At 35.6% G+C, this 23051-nt stretch overlaps 1 protein-coding gene across 14 annotated transcripts in view; it reads right to left on the bottom strand.

Moving 5' to 3' along the window:
* EML5 (EMAP like 5) overlaps positions 1-23051 on the bottom strand; it is a 181322-nt gene that overhangs the window by 132344 nt on the left and 25927 nt on the right. For 10 of the 14 annotated variants that reach the window (XR_007152815.1, XR_007152816.1, XM_047861737.1 and 7 more), the window contains exons 2-7: positions 22295-22454; positions 13936-14034; positions 11313-11381; positions 8124-8309; positions 6537-6672; positions 5060-5261 (exon numbers count right to left, since the gene is read on the bottom strand). Coding sequence is in view for 12 of the 14 variants with exons in the window: in XM_047861737.1 (XP_047717693.1) it covers positions 5060-5261; positions 6537-6672; positions 8124-8309; positions 11313-11381; positions 13936-14034; positions 22295-22454 (852 nt within the window). In the remaining 2 variants the exon portion in view is untranslated. Of the gene's footprint in view, positions 1-5059; positions 5262-6536; positions 6673-8123; positions 8310-8414; positions 8458-11312; positions 11382-13935; positions 14035-18010; positions 18087-22294; positions 22455-23051 lie in introns of those variants that run through there. The other 4 variants (XM_047861738.1, XM_047861739.1, XM_047861742.1 and 1 more) reach the window with 4 other exon arrangements.

Here is a 23051-nt window from a genome sequence, read left to right on the forward strand (position 1 = left end):
TAGAAAGATGAGTTCCTATAACATCTGGCTTTGAAAGTAAGTGGGGCTGAATTCCAGCAGCTTTGAAAATCAGCAAGACTTTACTCCAGGAGAGTCAGATGGCTACAGGGAATTAAGACTTTGCTCTGCAAGGGACCAGCACACTTCATCACTTGGTCAGAGACCCAGCACAGAAGTAGCAGTTTGAAAAGCACCAGGGTTTATTTATATCTGAAAGAGATTTACTGACTAATTTTAGGGTGCTGCTGGAGGGGCAGGAATCTGTAGAAGCTTTCTCTGGGAATAGAAGTGCTAGCGAGTACCATCTTCTTGCTCTCCTTCAGCCTGATACTCTGTATCTATCTTGCTAGCACCCCTTGCCCTGCAGCAGGGTTCCCCTGTGGACTCACTTCACCCAACTTACCTGCTCCTGTAGGTGCCCCGATGAAGTGACTCCTACACCACCATTCCTGGTGAGCAGCCTCAGCCAGGGCTGATGTCTCCCCAAAGTGACAACCACCCTGCCACACCTGGTGGGGAGCCTAGGCCAGACAACCACCCCTCCAAAATGACTCTTGCATCAGACAAGGGGAGGCAGCCCCACCCAAACAGCATTCCCAGATCAACTGTGGCCCAATCACAATAACAGGGTGCACATGGCTCACACAGGGGACACTTCTGGGTCTGGTTCTGGTGACTGGGAGGGACTGCACTACTGGGCCCTGAAGGACACCTTCTACATAAGGTCACTATGTAGATCAGGAAAAATCAGGAAACATAGCTCAACTACCTAATACACACAAATAAACTCAGGTCAGACAAAATGAGGAGACAAAGGATGAATATGTCCCAAAATGAAAGAGTTAAGACAAAACCTCAGAAAAAGAACTAAACAAAATGGAAGAAAGCAATCTACCTGATAAAGAGTTCAAACTAATGCTCATAAGGATGCTTCACCAGACTTGAGTGAAGACTGGATGAACTTATGGAGAACTGGACCACTTTTTCTACCGTATACAAAAATTAGCTCAAAATGTATTAAAGGCCAAATATAAAAGCTTTCACGTTTTCTCTGAAAGGAAAACACAGGAAGTAAATTTGGCCTTGGACATCAGCCTTAGCAATATTTTTCTGGATCTGTCTCCTCAGGCAAGGGAAGCAAAAATAAAAACAAAAAATAAACAATTGGAACTACATCAAAAAAGCTTTTGCACAGTGAAGCCATCAACAAAACAAAAAGGCAACCTACTGAATGGGAGGAAATATTTATAAAAGACATATCCAATAAGGGGTTAATATTTTAAAAATATAAAGAATTCATATAACTCAACACCAAAAGAAATCCAATTTAAAGCTGGACAGAAGACCTAAATAGACATTTTCCCAGAGAAGACTTGCAGATGGCCAACAGACACATGGAAAGATGGTCAGCATCACTCATCATCAGGGAAATGCAAATCAAAACCACAATAACATAATCACCTCACCCTTGTCAGAATGGCTAGTGTCTAACGACAAGAAATAACAAGTCTTAGTGAGGATGTGGAAAAAGGAACTCTTGTGTCTTACTGGTGGGAGGGTAAATTGGTACAGCCAATAAGGAAGCAATATGGATAGTTCCCCCTAAAATTAACATTAATACCACATAAGCCAGTAACTGCACTTCTGGGTACTGACTCAAAAAACCAAAACCAATAATTCAAAAATATACATATATTCCCATGTTCATTGCTGCATTATTTATAACAGCCAAGATATGGAAACAATCTTAAGTACTCATCAACATACTAATGTATAAAATTGGCAAAGAAAAAGTCAAACTTCTACTCTTCACAGATGCCATGATACTCTACATGGAAAATGCAAAAGACTCCATCAAAAAACTGCTAGAACTGGCACATGAATTCAGCAGAGTCGCAGGATATAAAATCAACGTATAGAAACTGCTGCATTTCTATACACCAGTAACGAAGCAGCAGAAACAGAAACCAAGGAATCGATCCCATTCACTTTTTTAAAGATTAGTTATTTGAAAAAGGGCATGCGAGTGGGGAAAGGACAGAGAATGGGAGAGAGAATCCCATGCAGACTCCACACCATCAACGTGAAGTCCAATGTGGGGCTTGAACTCACAAACTGTAAGACCAGACCTGAGATGAAGTCAGACACTTAACCAACTGAGCCACTGAGGCATCCCTCTATCCCATTTACAACTGTACCAAAAACTGTAAGATACCTAAGAATATTCCTAACCAAACAGGTAGATCTTTAGTCTGAAAACTACACTTACGAAACACTTATGAAAGAAATTGAAGAAGACACGAAGAAAAGGAAAAACATTCCATGCTATGGACTGGAAGAACAAATATTGTTAAAATGTCCATACTACCCAAAGCAATCTATGCGTTCAATGCAATCCCTATCAACATAACACCAGCGTTCTTCACAAAGCTAGAACAAATAATTCTAAAATTTGTACGGAACCAGAAACCTTGAATAGTTACATCAATACTGAAAAAGAAAAGTGGGAGGCATCACTATTCCAGACTTCAAGCTGTATTACAAAGCTGTAATCATAAAGACAGTATGGTACTGGCACAAAAATAGACACATAGATCAAGGGAACAGAATAGAGAACACAGAAATAGACCCACAAGTATATGGTCAACAAATCTTTGATGAGGCAATAAAGAATATCCAATGGAAAAAAGTCAGTCTTTTTCCAAATGGTATTGGGAAAACTAGACAGCAACATGCATAAGAATGAAACAGAACCCCTTTTTTATACCATTCACAAAAACAAACTCAAGATGGTGAAAGACCTGGGGCGCCTGGGTGGCTCAGTCGGTTAAGCGGCCGACTTCGGCTCAGGTCACGATCTCGCGGTCCGTGAGTTCAAGCCCCGCGTCGGGCTCTGTGCTGACGGCTCAGAGCCTGGAGCCTGTTTCAGATTCTGTGTCTCCGTCTCTCTGACCCTCCCCCGTTCATGCTCTGTCTCTGTCTCAAAAATAAATAAACGTCAGAAAAAAAAATTAAAAAAAAAAAAAGATGGTGAAAGACCTAAATGTGCGAAAGGAAACCATCAAAATCCTAGAGGAGAACACAGGCACCAACTTCTTTGACTTTGGCCATAGCTACTTCTTATTAGACACATCTCCATAGGCAAGGGAAACAAAAGCAAAAATGAACTGTTGGGACTTCTTCAAGATAAGAAGTTTCTGAAAAGCAAAGGAAACAATCAGTAAAACTAAAAGGCAACCTACAACAGGGAAAAAGATATTTCCAAATGACATATTGGATAAAGGGCTAGTATCCCAGATCTATAAAGAACTTACCAAACTCAACACTCAAAAAAAAAAAAAAAAAATCCAGTGAAGAAATGGGCAAAAGACATCAAGAGACAGTTCTCCAAAGAAGGCATTCAAATGACTAACAGACACATGAAAAAATGTTCAAAATCACTCATCATCAGGGAAATACAAATCAAACCACAAATCAATACTACCTCACACCAGTCAGAATGGCTAAAATTAACAACTCAGAAAACAATAGATGTTGGCAAGGATGCAGAGAAAGGGGAACCTTACACTGTTTGTGGGAATGCAAACTGGTGCAGACACTGTGGACAACAGTGCTCTGGAGGTTCCTCAGAAAGTTAAAGATAGAACTACCCTACAATCCAGCAATTGAACTACTAGGAATTTACCCAAGGGATACAAACATACTGACTCGAAGAGGTACATGCACCCCAATGTTTATAGCAGCACTATCAACAATGGCCAAATTATAGAAAGAGCCCAAATGTCCAATGATGAATGGTTAAAGAAGAGAAGATGTGTACACACGCGTGTTGCGCGTACACACACACACATAAACACACACACACTCTCTGGAATATTATTCAGCCCATCAAAAAGAATAAAATCTTGCCATTTGCAATGACATGGATAGAACTAAAGTGTATTATGCTAAGTGAAATAAGTCAGTTAGAGAAAGACAAATACCATATGATTTCACTCATATGTGGAATTTAAGAAGCAAAACAGATGAACATAGGGGAAGTGGAAGGGGGGAAGAGAGGGAGACAAACCCTAAGAGACTCTTAACTATAGAGTACAAACTGAGGGTTGGTTGGTGGGGGGTGGGAGGTCCGTAGGGCAATGGGCTAAATGGTTGGTGGATAAAGGAGGACAATTGTTGTGATGAGCAGTGGGTGTTATATGTAAGTGATGAATCGCTAAATTCTACTCCTGAAACCAGTACTACATGTTAACTAACTGGAATTTAAATAAAATCTTGGAAAGAAAAAAAATAGATTAATGGATAAACAAGGTATGGTATATATACAAAATGGAATTGGCCATAAAAAAAGAATGAAATCTTGCCATTTCCAACAACATGAATGGACCTAGAGGATATTAAGCTAAGTCAAATTAAGTCAGGAAAAGCAAATACCATATGATTTCTCTTATATATGTAATCTAAAAAACAAACAAAAAAAACCCCAGATTCATAAATACAGAGAACAAACGTGGTTGTCAGAGTGGTGGAGGATGGAGAAATGGGAAAAGTAGGGGAAGGAGATTAAGAGGTACAAACTTTCAGTTATAAAATAAGTCACAAGACGAAAAGAACAGCATAAGGAGTATAGTCAATATTGTAATAACTTTGGTGATGAAAGATGATAACTATACTCATTGCGGTCAGCATTTTGTAAAGTATATAATTGTTGAATCATTATGTTATACACCTGAAACTAATGTAATACTATATGTCAACTCTATTTTAATTAAAAAAAATAGTTTAGTTGAATAAATTACAGTATATCCATGCAGTGGGATATTATATGACTATTAAAAAGACAGAGATACCTGTGAACATGTTGATATGGAACAATGTTCAACTTATGTTATCAAGAGAAAAGAAATCTTGTAAGTTGTTTATTCTATTAAATACCAATTAATTATGTTCAGTTGTATACTGTAAGCTGTTAATATTTAAATCAAAGTATTTTTATGAAGTTTTTATGTTTTTCTAAGGAAAAATTCCAGCCTATGCAATTATGCTATGATCTGCTTACCTGACTGAACGATCGTCACTTCCAGTCACAGCCAAAGGTTTTGTAGGATGAACAGCAAGTGCCCAAAGTTCACCTTCACAATGCCCTTGCATAATTAGGAAAGGTTTATTCCTTTCATGCACCACAATTTCGAAAATTTCACTGTCCTGTGTTCCAACTAGAATGTGGTCACCTCGCCAACAAACACTCCTCACAGACAAACCTAGTCAAAAGTAAATTGTATTTACGATCAGTGCCGTAATAACATAATGCCGATCTGCTAAATCAATTTAATTTTTATACCTTTTATCCCTTAGATGTAAGACAAAAGAAATCTCCAAGTCTTTGATCTACACATTGTCTTCAATTATCCATTTTGTTTGCTATCTGTAATGATAGTTCTCTCTTCCTATATGCCTAATTTCTATCCATCCTTCAAGACATACGTTCTTCTTCCTCATAGACAACTCCATAGTCTGACCACTTCTTCAGCCATCTCAAAATTAATTAAGCAGGAACGACAAAGTAATTGTACTATTTTTCTCTGTATAATAATCTGACCTTTCATGTGTCTGTATTTCATTTCTTCCATCTGTTCACCAAAGCATTAAAAAGAGAGACTTCTACTTTTTCTGTATATTCCACAATCCCTTTTATAACCTTAGGAAAGCTAGTGTTTCTCTACTTTCTCATCTGTATCATGTGGCCAACATAAAGATACTGTGAACTTTACAATGTTCTTGTAAAGGTCAAATAAGACAAAGTGTCAAATTATTTTGCAAACTTTAAGGTACAATAATGCTCAACAAAACGAATGAAAATAGTGTAACAGTTAACATTTACTAGATGATTATTATGTGCCAGACAGTCTTCTAAACATTTTATATATATTAAATTAGCTCATTTAATCCTACGAGACAGTCTTATTCTCACTTATGGAGGAGATTAAATATGTAGCCCAAGGTCACCCACCTAGTAAGTTGACTGAAATAAGGCTTAACCATAGACTTCTGCAACTTCCAATCCTAAGTACCGCGCTAGTGAATAAAACTTTTATTTTTATTGTGAAAGACTGTTTTAATATATCAATTTTTTAAGTCCCTAAAGAAGAAAAAATCTCCCAATTGAACAAAACTTTCCTCAACCCTCAACATGTTTTATTTTCAACAGTTTGCTAAATAGTTCTATTTAGCATTCTAACAGATAAATATTTTCAAAATCCAAGGTTACCTAAGCAAGCCCTTATCCCATCTCTCTGTAAATCCCATTTTAATAAGCATTAGACATATACAAGAATCCCTGTCATAATAGTAAACCTAGACTGTCTTCAGGCAAACTCTCCTCTTCAATAAAAGGAGATCAATTAAATCTATACAGTAGGAACGGGCAAATTTAAATATCATTTACATTTATAAAACCTACATTTATATTTACTAAAAGAAACAGACAATCCTTGGTACATTTAGAATTTGTCTAGTAGTGACACATTTGTTATTACCTTTGTATCCCTGGTCTGTTTCCCTGAGATCAATCACAGTAATCGGTTTAAAAGTTAAATCCCAAAGGCGAATACAGCCATCTCTGCCACCAGTAGCAAAGCCTTCTTCACAAGCATTCATACTAAAAATTCCTGCCTAGCGGAGAAAATAAAATAATTTAACAATATGTACTCTTTAAGAAAATCTGTAATGTAGGCAGAAACCCACTTTAAAAGATTTTGGTATGACAGCAATCAACAAATACAACAGAAAACACAAATGAAAATCTAGAAATAGATCTATGTATACATGTATCGATGTACAATATATGACCAATGATATGGACATATAGAGACAGATATAAAGTTAAACCTTATACCACGTATAAAAATGAATTGTAGACATTACATTCTAAATGTGAGAAATAAATGTTAGAAAAGAGTCAAAAGAACATGTATATAACTTTGAGCTATGAGAGACCTTTTATGCAAGGCAGTTTACCCATAAGCCATAAAGGAAAACAAATTTTTCATATGACAAAAGATATCATAAGCAAAGGCAAACAGATTGGGGAAATATCTGCAATGTGTATGACCACTGAAAGGTTAATACCCTAACATACAAGTGAATAAAGAAAACCCACGGACAAAAATAACAAAAAAGAGTAAAGGATAAGAAAAACCAATTAATAGAAAAGGAATTTCAAGCAGTCAACAAATATATGAAATTACATATATTTAGGAAACAAAATCAAAACAAGAAGTTACTACTTGTCACCCAGAAAACAAGCAAAAATTTACAACAGTGGTTAAATCCTGCACTGAGGAATATGAAGAGCAAACTGGTATTTTTATATACTGATGATGAAAATGTAAGTTGCCACAACCTTTGTGGAAAAGAATCTGATATTTCTGGTCTTTTGCTTAAAGCAAGTCCTGTTCTAAGTAGTTCTTTAATGTATTTAATATGTAACATATTATATATTTATCGTGGTTCATATAAATACATTTAATAACTTTTCTACTTAAGATCTTACTGCTCACCATGGGGCAGCTCTGTGCTCTCTAGGTCCCTTCATTATGTGAGGGACCCAACTGCTAAAAATCCCTAATCCAAAAAACACTAAAAAGTTTTAACAACAGATTTTTTCCCAGTTTGATAACTTTTCTATATGAAAATCTCAGGAATTACAAAAATTAAATTCCGTTGCCAGTCACTCACTTAATGAAATAATATTAAAATTAAAAAGGTATATTTTTTCTAGAATATTACCCACAAGAGTTCTAGCTTTATTCTGTTGTAGTTAATCTAGAATACTTTTACTGTTGAATTTAATAAGCTTTTTATCAATAATACTCTGAGGAAGATACAAATACCAGAGCAATGGCTTGAACAAGGTAGTAATTATACTAATTTAATAAATATCTACATGTCTAATTGCATAACACTTCTTCACTGAAATCTTGAAAACAGGCTAATTCAGCTAGAACAACATTTTTCAAGTAACTGAATTGACTAGAAAGTCTGCTACATTACATAATCTTTTGTTCTACGACAAGAAGGTAAGCAGTTATCGAAAAGTGTTTAAAATATTTAAATATACTTACAGTATGGGCTCCTTGTATTGTCCTTATAAGATTGATTCCTTTCCAAACATATATATCCCCATTAAGTGCACCAGAATATGTTAATTCATCCCTTGCACAGGCCAGGCACAAAATTGTCTGAAGGTCACCAGTTTTACCAAAGACCCCTCGTTTTGGGGTCAGAGCATTTCCACATAAACTCCAGAACTAAAAGGTACACAGTATAATCAAATTACCAAAGAATGCTTATAAAATAAAGTAAAATATTTCTAGTACTTTGAAGCTATATTAGATTAGCAGACTAAAAATTACCTAAGAAATTCCCTTATGAAACATTAGCTTTCAAATGTTCACATCCTCATCCTAGTGTTGTCAATAGCTATATTATAGCTGATAAGCCACTGGTTTCAATCTTTATCTGTAAGAATAAGGGGGGTGAACTAGATTATTTTAAAAATAGGCTATGCTTCCCCCCTTCGGTTTCTGAAAAAAATTTACATGAAACTCAGACATTGAAAGACTTGGCTATGGGTTAGCAATGAAAATGAAGATAAGACATCAGACACTCTTAGGAAAGAGGACCAACCTAACGTCCAATCTTTGATGAAGTTAGTAAAGATGGGGGGAAAATGGTGTTCTCACTGATATTTTCAAAGCTGAGCAATTCTTTTACTTGTGAAGCTTAAAAGATACACATTTGGAATAATTAGTTCATTCTTAGGAGAAAATGGGAAGTCAAACATAAATCTTCATGACCAAGGTTTTTATTCTTTTATGTGAATTCAGGTAAATTTTAATAGTGTGTAGAAAGAAATAAACAAAAATGGATTAGGGCATTGATATACAGAATAAATAGTTTTGCATAAAGAAATTTGGCCCAGAGAATAAATTCAACTTTATAGTAAGTAAATTACCACTTAAAGTAACATTGATTGTTACATACTTAAACATCTCCCCTCATCTGTTGAGATCTTATTTTAAGACCTATAGATCTTAGTTTAAAACCTGAAGCCTCGGTGTGCCTGGGTGGCTCAGTCGGTTGAGCGGCCGACTTCGGCTCAGGTCATGATCTCGCGGTCCGTGGGTTCGAGCCCTGCGTCAGGCGCTGTGCTGACAGCTCAGAGCCTGGAGCCTGTTTCGGATTTTGTGTCTCCCTCTCTCTGACCCTCCCCTGTTCATGCTCTGTCTCTCTCTGTCTCAAAAATAAATAAACGTTAAAAAAAAAATTAAAAAAAAAACCTGAAGCCTCAAAAAATTATGATGCTTATCCATTCAATAATGAATGCTTTAATCAATGAATTTTTATGATTTTTCATTCTAAAAGCCCCATGATCCCTTTGCACAAGGATAGCTGGTTCTCTTCCTATCAGCAAATCCCTATTTCAACCTACTATTTATTTTCATCTAGGAGTGATTCTCAAATTTGGCTGCACATTAGACCACACCTGAGAGAAATGATAAAACATAGTATGCTGGGCCCCCACAGAGATAAACTGAGACAGAATCTCCAGAGAGTCAAACCCAGGTATCCAAAATTTTTGATGCTCAGAGTAAAGCACTCATGTTCTATAATCCAGATCAATGCTAGCTAATAGAACTTTCCGCGATGATGAAAATATTCTCCTTCTCTATACATATATATATATACACACACACACACACACACACACACACACACACACACTGTCCAGTAGAGTAACCACTGGATACATGTGGGTCTTAAGCATTTGAAATGTGATGACTGGGGTGACAGAAGAAGTGATTAAACTTTATTTAACTTTAATTAACTTAAATAGCTACATGTAGCTAGTTGCTACTGTACTGGCCAGTGAAGTTCTAGATCATCTTTGGGACTTCGTTTCCTCACGTGTACTGCCTGTAAAGACATCTACCATACTTTCCATTGACTCAACTACAAGAAAAGAAATGTCACTCAGTAAAAATATAGTTTAATTCAGAAGAATCATGTGTTTAATACCTGAAAATTGAACCTTCAGTTTTATTTATAATACAAAACAGTAATGTTTATTAATTTGCCAATAATTTATTAAGCATTTTATATCGAGAATAACAAACACCATCTTGTTCATCACAGATGAAAAAGACAAAAATGTCTACCTTTGCAGTATTTGTACTACCCTTGCAGTAAGGTACAAATCTATGCTAGATTTCTACCTTAAATCTAGCATAAAGACTTTTGCTGATATCTGTTAAACAAATAAAGACTTAATACTACTCATTATCAAATCAGTACCAGAATATCAAAACCAGAATTGCAGTGGCAGCTAAAGATGCTTTGGAGAAAATGCAGACGGAGTAAGCATACCAAAAGAAAGGATGTAAACACAGAACCTTACTTACTAGGAATTAACTGTTGTAAGGAACTGCTATATCAGAGAGGGGAAGAAGCAAGTATTTCCAATGTGCACCAGGGATTTAAAAGTAATTGTAAACATAAGAATGAATATCACCACTGACTATATGGGCTTCAAAACCTGAACTATAATTATAAAACAAAATTCAGAGCTTTCATAAGCATAATAAACAGTGGCTACCAAAGGGTGAGGTCAAATCAAAGAGTAAATATAGAGAGAGGAAAAGATAATACTGTCAGAAAGATGACCAGGTGCTATGTGCTAGGAACTGACAAGCACTTGAATAAACACTGCCTTACTTAATCCAATCTACAAGGATTATATAGATTATATAGATTATATAACATAAAAGCAGCCATATTTTTAAGATGTGAAAAAAGCTCAGTGAGACTACATGACTCATCCCGGGTCAAACAGCTAAGCTGGTAAGTGGCAAAGCCAACTCTGTCCATGCTGCTTCCGTCACACCAACTTATCTCTGTGCAGGAAATCTCTTCCTTTGCTTGGCTTCCTATGCTCACATTTTACTCTGTAGGTGAAACATGAGAAAACAAGACGGATGTAGTAAAACCTACTTCACTAGACTATAAATTTCTTTATGGAAAGTGTTTTATTCATTCCCTACTCATACCTATACTCCTTACAGTGCCTCACACACAGTAATGACACAGTAAATGCCTGTTAGGTTGAACAACAGAACGTTAAAAATGTTGACATTTTAAAAATAAGTACTGTCAAAATCCTAAGACTCCCCTAAATTGTAAATAGTGTGGTGAGTACTTAGGGGCAGAGAGTAAGTATACATGACTATTATAAAACAAGACCTTTCTAGTACCTTGATATGTTTTACACCACAGCTGACAAGTTTATTTGGCTGGTACAAGTCCCAAGAGATATCAAATATCTGTAAACAAATCAGATTCATGGTTAAAATACTTATTTTCAGAATCACTTAAGAATCCATCCAAAAGACCAAATGCCCCAACACCCTACCTATCAGAAAACAATATTCCTCAATGAATAATAATCAGAATCCCACACTTCACAATCTCATGAGAAATAAATATGTAAATGACATGAACAAAAATTATTTCTTAGATAAAGACATGCCATACGGTTTCACTCATATGTGGAATTTAAGAAACAAAACATGAACATAGGGGAAAGGGGGAAAAAAAGAGAGGGAAGCAAATCATAGAAGACTCTACTATGTAGAACAAACTTAGGGTTGCTAGAGGGGAAATGGGTGAGGGATGGGCCAAAAGGGTAATGGGTGCTGTGAGGAGCACTGGATGTTATATGTAAGTGATGAATTGCTAAATTCTACTCCTGAAACCAATTTTACCATATATATTAAGTAGAATTTAAAAATTTGAAATAAAAATAAAATATTAATAAAAAACTATTTCTTAGCTTCTATGAACTTTATGAAACAACTAGTGAAGTGAAAATTAATGCCTCTTTTTAATTTTTTAAAAAATCTGGTCCAGGGGCATGTGAGTGGCTCAGTCGGTTAGGTTTCTGACTCTAGATTTCAGCTATGCTCATGGTCTCATGGTTTCTGAGATGGAGCCCTGTGTCAGGCTCTGGGCTGACAGCAAAGAACCTACTTGGGATTCTCCCTCTCTCTCCACCTCTCTCCCTCTCTCACTTTCTCTAAAAAAATAAGTAAACATTAAAAAAAATAAAAAATTTTGTAAGTCGCAAGAATGTTCAACAGAACTAGGGCATGAGGCAAGTACCTACATAATTTCTGCACAGAAAACATAATGAATGGAATGTACACTTAACACAGCTAGAAACAGAGAACTTTTTTTAATGTTTATTTATTTTGAGAGAAAGAGAGAGGGCAGGGCAGAGAGAAAGGAGAGAGAATCTCAAGCAGGCTCCACACTGTCAGTGCAAAGCCCAACGCAGGGCTCAATCTCACTGACTGTGAGATCACGACCTGAGCTGAAATCAAGAACCAGATGCTTAACCAACTCAGCCACCCAGGTGCCCCGAGAACTTTTTTAAGCAATTGAAATAGGGAATGTTTTTATAGTTTTCTACCATACAAAACTACTTACATAAAGAATCCAAATATTTATTTCACAGTGAAAATTGTTTTTATTTTTTAGCTTTCTTTATTGTTTATGGGTCAAACAAAATTACCTTATACTTAAAATTTGGAGATCTCAGGCTTTGTTCTCGTCTAAGATTGCCAAAATTCTAAATTCTAACCAACCATTTTTGTTATAATAGCAAATGACAAAAAACCCAGCTGAAAATATGCAATAGAAACATGTACTTTAATAACAAAAGAAAAGCTCTTGAAAAATAATTTCATAGCAGAAAAAAACAATTCTGTTACTCTTCACCATGTTTCTTTTAACACCTGCCTGCATAATCACCTAAGATGCTTATTACCTTTAAAAATGTATAAAATTATATTCTTCAGTAATAATAAGGATTACATCTTATAAATTAATGTTTAACAAATCACCATACACAGATTATATGAAAACCATATTGATGCAACTTTAAATACTAACTACAAAAATACTTTAAAAATTCCAATAGTACCATTCTTCATAATAATCTATTTACTAAATCCAAAGTGTGTAATGCTTTAAGTCAGAATATGCAATTACCTAATTAAAATATACAAATCTGATCTGTTACACTTTAATAATTATCTAAATTGTGTTTGTGAGTGTGTAACAGGCCCTTTTGAGAATCTGCTAAAAGACAAGTTTATTTTACAAAATGCAAATACACACAAAATTTTCTATGCTACTTTTATGGATTCATTCATAGATTCCACCCCCCCCCCCCCCCCAATAGAATCAAACACTATATCTCCTGTGCTGCTTCAGGTCATAATTTTACTACACACACACACACACACACACACACACACACACACACACACACACACACAAATGAGACATTTTACAAGGCTTATAACAACGTTTTTGATGTATGTTTATAAAAGTAAATTTAATTAAAAAGTTGACTACAAAGTATTTTTTATGATTAACTTTATATAGCTTAGAACAAGGAATGTATTTTTAACAAGTTTCCAAAGTAAAAAATGTTAGGTCTCTAAAATTTTTAATATGAATACATAATTTCAAATTCACACATACATATCATTTTTCACTTTGTGACATATACATAACACATTAGTGATAAACCATACTAAATAGACCATAGGCATGAACCATTCATCATTTATCCTGAAGCAAACAATGGTTAAAAGTTTAGCGCTAACACTATGCATACTGAGTCATATTTTTGAGTACTAAAATACATATACATTCTAAAATTTTCTGAGTATTTACAGTTGTACTTTAAATTATTAGTTACATATGAACTACCTGGCAATAACAAAGGACAGAAACAAAATCCTCTGGCTCTCCTCTGGCTTTTCCCCCATCCAGTACCCAGTAGAAACCCCAAAGGAGAATACTTACTCTGTCTGTGTGGCCAGGGGCCATAGATAACATTTTTCCCCTTTTCCAATCCCAAACACAAACTGCATTCTTTGAATCAAGTCCAACTGAAACCAAGCGCTGAATTATATCCAAGAAGTCCATGAGGGAATAAAAAGCAAACAAATCAAAAAGGAAGCAAATTATAAACAAATTCTACTCGTGGGCATCAAAACATCAAAACTTACACATTTATGTTTTATAGACCTAATAGAGAAGGGCTGGATGTATTTCATCTTGTTAATATTCACATATGCGTAGTTCTTCACATAAAGAAACAAAAGAGAGACTTCCATTCTAACAGTAGCACTGACAAAATACCCTAAAACATCTCTCCTGCCAAAAACTAAAAATGCTAGATAAAATGTAAAAACATCTTTTTAAATGCACTGCTGAGCTGTCAAGGAATTAAGAAATCTGGAACAAAAACAAAGTGATTTCACATAGGAATCCTGGAAGGTAAGAAAGCTCCCACATCCACTTTACTCTAAAGGCACCAGCTAACTCTTAGTAAGCCTGATGTTTGTTCTGTAGACTGAACAAGAATGGGAGGGAGATAAGGTTTAGGGCCAGCCCAAGGTATAGATTTGAATTTCAGATATCTAAAGCAGTGAACTGCTCAGAGAAAGGGAAAACAAGAAAGTATCCCTCCCCTGTTTTTAAAGTTTATTTATTTATTTAATTTTGAGAGAGAATGAATGAATGAATGAATGAATGAATGAATGACTATCCCAAGCAGGCTCCCTGCTATCAGCATGGAGCCTGACACAGGACTCAAATTCAGGAACTGTGAGATCATGACCTGAGACAAAATCAAGAGATGGGCGCTTAGCCGACTGAGCTACCCAGGCACCCCAGCCCTTTTTAAAATAGAGGTGGCATGCATGAAGGGGAAGAAAAACCTCCTGGCAAATGGATAGATATAAGCAGCTTTCATCTGGTTGTAGGGCCTAACTCCACATTAATCATAAACCCCTCAAGCGGAAAATTTTATTCAGAGTGGCCCTAAGGGTTGCAGTCTTCAGGCATCTTCAACAATGTAGCAAACACAAGTGAATATAAATCCTATCTGGAGAACTGACACTTCAATCCATCCCTCAAAGAATTCCTACAAGTAGCAATGCAATAAACACCTCTAACCCCCATAACCATGGGAAATAAGAAACAACAAGAATCAGCAAATCAAGACAAATAGCAAAATCAGTCCTATAAAACATCAGACATTGGAATTATCAGGTAAACAGAGATATAAAATTAAGGTTTCAAAATTTCTTCATATGAAGAAGGAATAGGAGACTATAAAAAGGATCCAAGCATATCTGAAGAAGCGAATGGAATTTCTAGAAATGAAAAATAAAATAAATAAAATTTAAAACTCAGTGGAAGAGTTACATAGGCAAGTAGAGGGAGATGAAGATACAGAGTTAAAAAGACGAGCTAGCAAGATGGAAAGTGTGAGAGGTTAAGAAACGTGAGAGATGGAATTCCAGCCATGGAGAAGTATCAGGGTCTGAACCTGCCCCCCTGCCATAAACAACCAGAAACTACACAAGTGTGCAAAAACAAACATTTTCAGACATTCAAAACAGGAAGTGAAGCACTGTGAACTCTCAAAGGGGGAGAAACAAACAAGGTGAGACCTGTACTTGCCCTAGCCTTCATCTAGGAGGCAATTTCCATATTATAGCACAGAAAGGTAGAATCCAAACAGGGCCCAGCAGACTCGCTGATTTGAGAAGACAGAGCGAGCCTAGAGTTCAGACATCATGGCTAGGATTTGCAGAGCAGAGAAAGAGCTCCAGAAAATTTGTTTATGGGTCCCCTTGAGAACACCAATCTTTTCATGCCCAGGGTGAAATCCGTGAGGCCATGCAAACAACAAATTGTGGACAAAAAGCAATTACTGGGGAGCTACAGCCAAAAAATTCCCAGAGATCATAAAGGGTCAGGTAGCCAGAATGGAGATAACTCTTTGAATTCACTAGGTATTCAGTAGGGATCCCAGAAGAGTTGCACCTTAGTGGCAAAGTTAAACCAGTAGTCCTAGAGGAAAAGCTACTCTAGCCCTGCCCCCCAAAAAGCTTGAAACCAAGCTTTCACAAGGATTAAACTTATTCACAAGGCATTGCACTACCTGCCAGAACAATGTGCAAAATACTTTATTTTTTTTTAATGTGCAAAATACTTTAAATACAACAAAATCCAGAATTCAGAATATAACACAGTGTCCAGCATCCAATAAAAAAAATTATTGGACATGTGAACAAAGAAGAAAATGAATGTGGTGAATAACCAGGAGAAAAATCAGTTAATAGAAGCAGACCCAAGAATCACAGAAATGATTAAAATTAGGAGACATTCGCTATTAAAATGAAAATGTTCAGGATGCTCAAGAATTATTTTTATTATTTTTAAAAATTTTGTAATGTTTATTTTTGAGACACACACACACACACACACACACACGCATACACACAGAATGCAAGTGGGGGAGGGGCAGAGAGAGAGGGAGACACAGAATCCAAAGCAAGCTCCAGGCTCCAAGCTGTCAGCACAGAGCCTGATGTGGGGCTTGAACTCACAAACTGTGAGCCGAAGTCGGATGCTTAATCGACTGAGCCACCCAGGTGCCCCAAGAATTATTTTAAAACATACAAAGAATAAAAAGAGAAATGGAAGATTTGAAAGAACATACATAACTTGTAAAAATAAATGTTGAATTATGTGAAATAAAAATTCACACCATAGGATTAACAGCAGTTTAGAAAATTAAGAAAAGATAGATGAACGTACAGATACAGCAAGAGAAATGATTCAAAATAAAGCAGAGAAAAAAAAAAAGGAAAAAAATTGATGGTGCCTCAGCTAACTTTAGAATAACATCAAGTGGTCTAGTATACAGGTAACTGTAGTTCCAAAAGGAGAAGATGGAGGCAAAGAAAACATAAAATCAGAGAAATGATGGCTAAAATTTTCTAAATGTGATGAAACTCATAAACCCAGCAAATCTAAGAAGTTCAATAAATTCCCAGCAGAATAATCACACACACAGAGAAAACATACATCAACACAAATGGTAATCAAATTGCTAAAACCAGTGCTAAAGAGAAAAATCTTAAAAGCAGTCAGAAAAAAAGACAATTTTAGTATGGAGGAACAAAGATTAAAAAGTTATTCTAGATTTCTCATCTAAAGCTATACAAGTCAGATGACAATGAATAACCTCTTCAAAAATTCTAAGGAGGAAAAAGGCAACATAGAACAGTATACCTAGCAAAATTACCTTTGGAAAATTGGGTCAAAATAGGCTTTTTCAAGTAAACAGAAGGTGAAACCTGCACTAGAAGATATGATAATGGAAATTACTTCAGCCAGACAGAAATGATACACCTGTGAATTAAGCGTCCAAATGGTAAATATGTAAATAAGACTTTTATTTTTAATTTTCTTTTTAAACTGTTTAAGGCAAAAATAACAATAGTTATTATGGGATTTGCAAAATACATATAAGTAAAATGAATGAAGACAGCACAGTAAACAGAAGGAGAGAAACGAAACAGCAGAATATTTTTTTTTCACATCCTTTCCAAGTGCACATGAAACTTCATGAAGATCACAAAATTCTGAATCACAAAATAAGCCTAACCAAATAAAAAAACCCTAAAATACAGAGTATGTTCTCTGACAAAAACAGAAATTAGAGTAACAGAAAGTTGTGCAGAAAATCCTCCAAATGTGTGCAAATTAACAATACACTTGTAAGTAACTGAAAGGGATAAAGAAGAAATCACAAGGATCAGCCCACGACACAGATTTTTTGCCCTGGGTTAGAAGCAGGGGTCAGCAAACTACAACCCTCAGGCCAAATCCTTCCTGAATCCTGTTTTTGTAAATAAAATTTTACTGGAGTGCAGCCATACCCATTCTTTTACAAGCTGCCCATGACTGCTTTCCTACCATAATGCAGGGCTGAGGAGTGGCAACAGAGACCGTATGTATGGTCTACAAGGCTTAAATATTTACTGAGTTGTTACAGAAAGTGCACCAGTTTACTAACCTCTGATTTAAAGCATAGATTCTGGTATCAGACTACCTAGGTTTGAACATCAGCTCCATCTCTCATTAATTAATTAGATTACTTTCAGCAGTTATGTAGCCTCTCTGAACCGCAGTTTCCTCACCTATTAAGTGGGAATAATAAAAGTGTTTCATAGGGTTACTATGAGAATTAACATATATACATACACAAAAAAGTTAATATGTGGTTAATGTTACATAAATGTTTGTTATCATCATCATTGTTAATTTACCACAACCATAACTAGCTTTAAGAACCTATGCCCTCTACCTGTCTGAATGAGAAATGCCATTTAATACTCAGAAACAAATTCTGCAAAGTAGAATTACTATTTAAACCCTCAAATGGGCAGAATGAATGGCTCCCATGAAAAGATACAGTATATAGTTTGTTGTGGCTCTCCATCAAATCACCCTGGCAGAAAGACCAAGGGAACAAGAGGAGAGGACTTACTTTTCCCGAGAGTCTTGGGAATTACAGGGTATCAGTAAATATCTAGCTAAAAGAAATCTACCTACTGTGTAGAGATTAAAATTTCACAAAACAAATATAAAGTGAGGAATAGTCAGAGGGGGACTGCCCATTCTATTGATGCTTCTTCTGACTTGGCTCATCCTACACACACAGCAAACCACAATGGGCCAAAAGCTTTAAAACTCCATGTATCTCCATAGAGCCTCGAAGCATCCAGCTCTGTACAGACAGTGAAAAAAAAGGAGATCTGGGAGCACTTCCTCTGTAGCCCTGATAAACTTAACATGGCCAAAATCAAAACCTCCCTCAGCACAGGTTAAGCAACAGCAGAGAGGATAAGAGAGAAATAACCAAGCCCATACTGCTTCCTCTCCTAGCTTTCTATCATTTTTTACTGTATCATGTTTTCTCACATTTACCCAGCCTGGGTAGGTGAGGAAGAAGATAAAGTTTTCCAGTAAAAGTAACGCTTTAACCATGTAAGAGTTGGGTAGAAAAGTAAGAGAAAGTGCCTTTCAGACCAAAGGACAGCAAGATTAGAGAGATCATGGCGCCTTCAGGAAAAAGCCTAATTCAGGGTAGCTGAGGGGAGGAGAGCCAACTGGAAAGTGGCCAGAGACAAGGCTGGAGAAGCAGGCCAAAGCCAGAGAAAGGGTCAACTTTGTCTTTTAAGAGAGTTGGAATAAAGAGAGATTCAGTTTTAAAGGTATCATACATAGTATATTTGTATGACATTTGGCAGGGATGGGGGGCGGTATCTGGAGTTGAGGAGAGAAGCTGGGGCCTCATTGTTAACTGACATGGACATTAAAATCATGGCTCTAGATGATCGCCTAGAGAGAATAAGTAAAAAGAAAAGAAGGCCACAGATTCCTAAAGAACACTGACATTTAAGAAGCAGACAGAAGGAAAGGCACCTTTAATTAAGAAGTAAAAGTCAGAAAGGGAAAAAGAAAACCAGCTTCTCGAATTTCTCCTTGATCCCAACAAAATCTTAGTTGTGTCCATTAACTGAACTGGATTTATTAAAAGATTCTAGTGCACTCAATGCTCAAATAAGAAAACTATCCTAATAGACACAGCGAGACGCATCCCATGAGTTCCTGCAACTGTAAACCATATTCAAATAACAAACAATTATACTTAAAAGATGTTAGTATGTGGGTCCTTGTGGTCTCAATGTTCATTACACAAGAACTAATGATCACAATGTCACAAAGTAAAATCACAAATTTTGCAAGGGAGGCAGGACTTGATGGAATAAATACTGGTAAAATCTACATAAAATCATGAGAAATTAGGATCTGGCAGAGAAATAGAAAAAAACTCAAGAATAATACAATAGGCACTTGAGATATGTCAAGTTAGCAAGAGACTGCTAAAAGGCACTTGGAAAAACCAGTGAACTCCCCTAATATTTTTGCAAAAATTACTCTCTTGATAATCATGTGCCAAAAGGCTAAGGTACACTAAAGCCTTTTATTTTGTACCATCATATAATTGACAAAATTAAGTTAAAAACTAATGCTTTATTCTTAGTTCATTCTGTAAATCACCAGAGCCGTAACTACAGCTTAGATTTTGTTCAACATGAGAAATGTTTTTGCAGTGTACTGTTGTATTTGCAAGATAAAGTATCAAATTTCCCTTCCTCCCACTTAGAAATTTTAGTCCCTGTTTGATGTGCGTTATAGAAACAGACTTTTCAGGCCCTAATTATTCTCAGTAAGGCAGACTTCTGGTGTCAGAGTGGATTTTCAGTCCATTTAGAAGAAAGCCTCTGGGCAAATAATATTCAGCATTACTGTTAACAGGGAAATTCATTGGATAAATCTTAATAGAGCACTATTATAAAATGCAAAAATCACAATTATTTCCTAGTTGATAGGTCATAAACAGTTCAGATATTAGTGAATATATTCTCAAATATATTTTTTAACTAAGGCATTTTCTCAATAGAATTTCAGAGACACTCTTCTTAACTTAATCTTCAGTCGGCAGCAGTTCCTTATAAGCTTTAATTGTATTTAAGATGGCTGAATTTCTTCTGAAATATAAATAACTACTTCCTAAGTTCCATGTTTGGGAGGCAGGAGAGCATTGTGATTAAAAACATGAGCTTTGGAGTGTGACTGACCTGGGTTTCCGCTCTGGCTCCATTTACTAGCTGTGTAACCTGGGGCAAGTTATTTAACCTCTCTAAGTCTCAGTTTCTTTATCTGTAAAATAGAGATAATAATAGTATCTATTTCATAGGGTTGCTGTGAGGATTAAATAAGATAATGCAGGCTCAGCACAATGCCTGGTACTTAGTATGTGCTCAGTAACTTTTAGCTATTATTATGTTTTTTATAAGCTTAAACTTTTAAGTAACACATTCTCATGAAGATTTGTGATAATAAAATACATGTACCAAAGGCTTTTCTTATAAGTTCTACAAAATAAGCAAAATTAAAGGCTTTCAACTAGGAAGAGCTATGGGCATGACTTCTCCTTATATACACAAAAGAAATTCCTCAGCAATGCAACACATAACATTTAGAAAGAGCAATTTCAAAATTAGGAAGAAAACATCTATGTTGAAAGAATACAGATACTTATAGTTAATACATCGTGGACTTCATAACACCTTTAGTAAATGACTAAAAAAAAAATCCATGTACGTTTGTTTCATAAAATTTAATCTCCCAAGAGATAGGTTAAGAGTAATTCTCTTCCTTTTAAAAAAGAAAATAAAATTGATATGAGGACAGTAAGGGACTTGAAAAATAGCAAAACAGGACATGAATTAAGGTTCTGTAATTGCCAATCACTGCTACAATACTAATATTAAACCTAGAAGCACATTTTTCCCCAAATGAAAGGTTCCAATTAAGTCTTAAAGATCTCTTAACAGACTCTTAACAGAAAGGCATATTAATCTATGCTACTCAAAGAAGCTATTCCTTAGTTATAAATAAAGTATCTGTCATTTTCAAGAGAACAAAACACAATGTGATCTGTTTTTATAAAATCTCAACCTATAAAATTAATTTTATGAACTGAAAAGCAGGCAACTAAAATCTTTCTAAAAGTTAAAATGACTGTTAAAGTCTAATTTTAACATAAAACTGTTAAAGACTACAAATTAACCATACCTGCAAAATTCAACTTCTTGCCACTTCTTAAATATGTTTTAGGTATAACAAGTTCCATGAAAACACCATAAAAAAGTTCTTGGCCTGTTTAATTTTTTAAAATAATCATTCACTAAGAAGTAGATGATAATTTGGGAACTGCTAATTATATCCTTTGTTTTCAACTTTGATTTTGTATAAAAATAGCTCTTATAGGAACAACCTCCTTATTTTCAATAAAAAATGTAACTTCAACAGAAACCTTTAAAATAACTGAAAATTAAAATGTATACAGCTCTACTTAGAGAAACTTAGTTTTCCCAAGATGTCTTCCTAAGACATCTTTCATCTGTCTTATCAACATACACTACCTGGAAAAGTTATATGTAAAATTTCTAGGACAATTAGGTAATATTCTACTGAGTCAGAATCTCTTTGGCTTTTATAATAGTATTAATTCAATTAAAAAGTTTGTGATATGTGAAATAAAGACCACTTATTGTTCTTATTTTTCTTATATTCATCAACTATCCACCCAATGTACCTCCACCCTTGAACAAACAGGTACTTTTCATCAATTGCTTTCCAATTTAATATTTATAGATTTGTAATCATTTCTCATAGTACACGTTTATAAGATGTAGTTTAGAAAAAGAGAAAAAAAATCACATACCTGCCCGTCTAAGTCGAATGCTAAACAAGCTATACCATGTGTATGAGCATCCTTTAGAATTGATATGGTCTGCACAGTGTATGAATCCCAAACACAGATATAAGGCTCTTTCCCAACTTGTCCCGTTGCTACCAATACTCGTTCAGGATGCAATGCAAGGCTGCAAAATAAATAAATAAACTGGCTTAAAACTGTTTATAGAGCTTTTATATTTGATATACATAAACTTTATATATACAAATGCAAAATTTAGACTTTATCCATTTAATATAATTTGGATTTAAAATAACTTCTAGTGGGGGTGCCTGGGTGGCTCAGTCAGTTAAGTGTCCGACTTCAGCTCAGGTCATGATCTCACGGTTTGTGAGGTCGAGCCCCTTGCGTCAGGCTCTGTGCTGAATGCTTGCTCGGAGCCTGGAGCCTCCTTGGGATTCTGTGTCTCCTTCTCTCTCTACCCCTCCCTCGCTCATGCTCTGTCTCACTCTGTCTCTCAAAAACAAGTAAATGTCAAAAAAAAAAAAATTCAAGTAACTTCTAGGGGCGCCTGGGTGGCTCAGTTGGTTAAGTGTCAAACCTCAGCTCGGGTCAAGATCTCACAGTTTGTTGAGTTCGAGCCCCGCTTCAGAACTCTGTGCTGACAGCTCAGAGCCTGGAGCCTGCCTCTGATTCTGTGTCTCCCTCTCTCTCTGCCCCTCCCCTGCTCATGTTCCTTCTCTTTCAAAAATAAATATTAAAAAATTTTTTAAATAAAATAAAA

Source organism: Prionailurus viverrinus, chromosome B3 (assembly GCF_022837055.1).
Source record: "Prionailurus viverrinus isolate Anna chromosome B3, UM_Priviv_1.0, whole genome shotgun sequence".
NCBI lineage: Eukaryota > Metazoa > Chordata > Mammalia > Carnivora > Felidae > Prionailurus > Prionailurus viverrinus.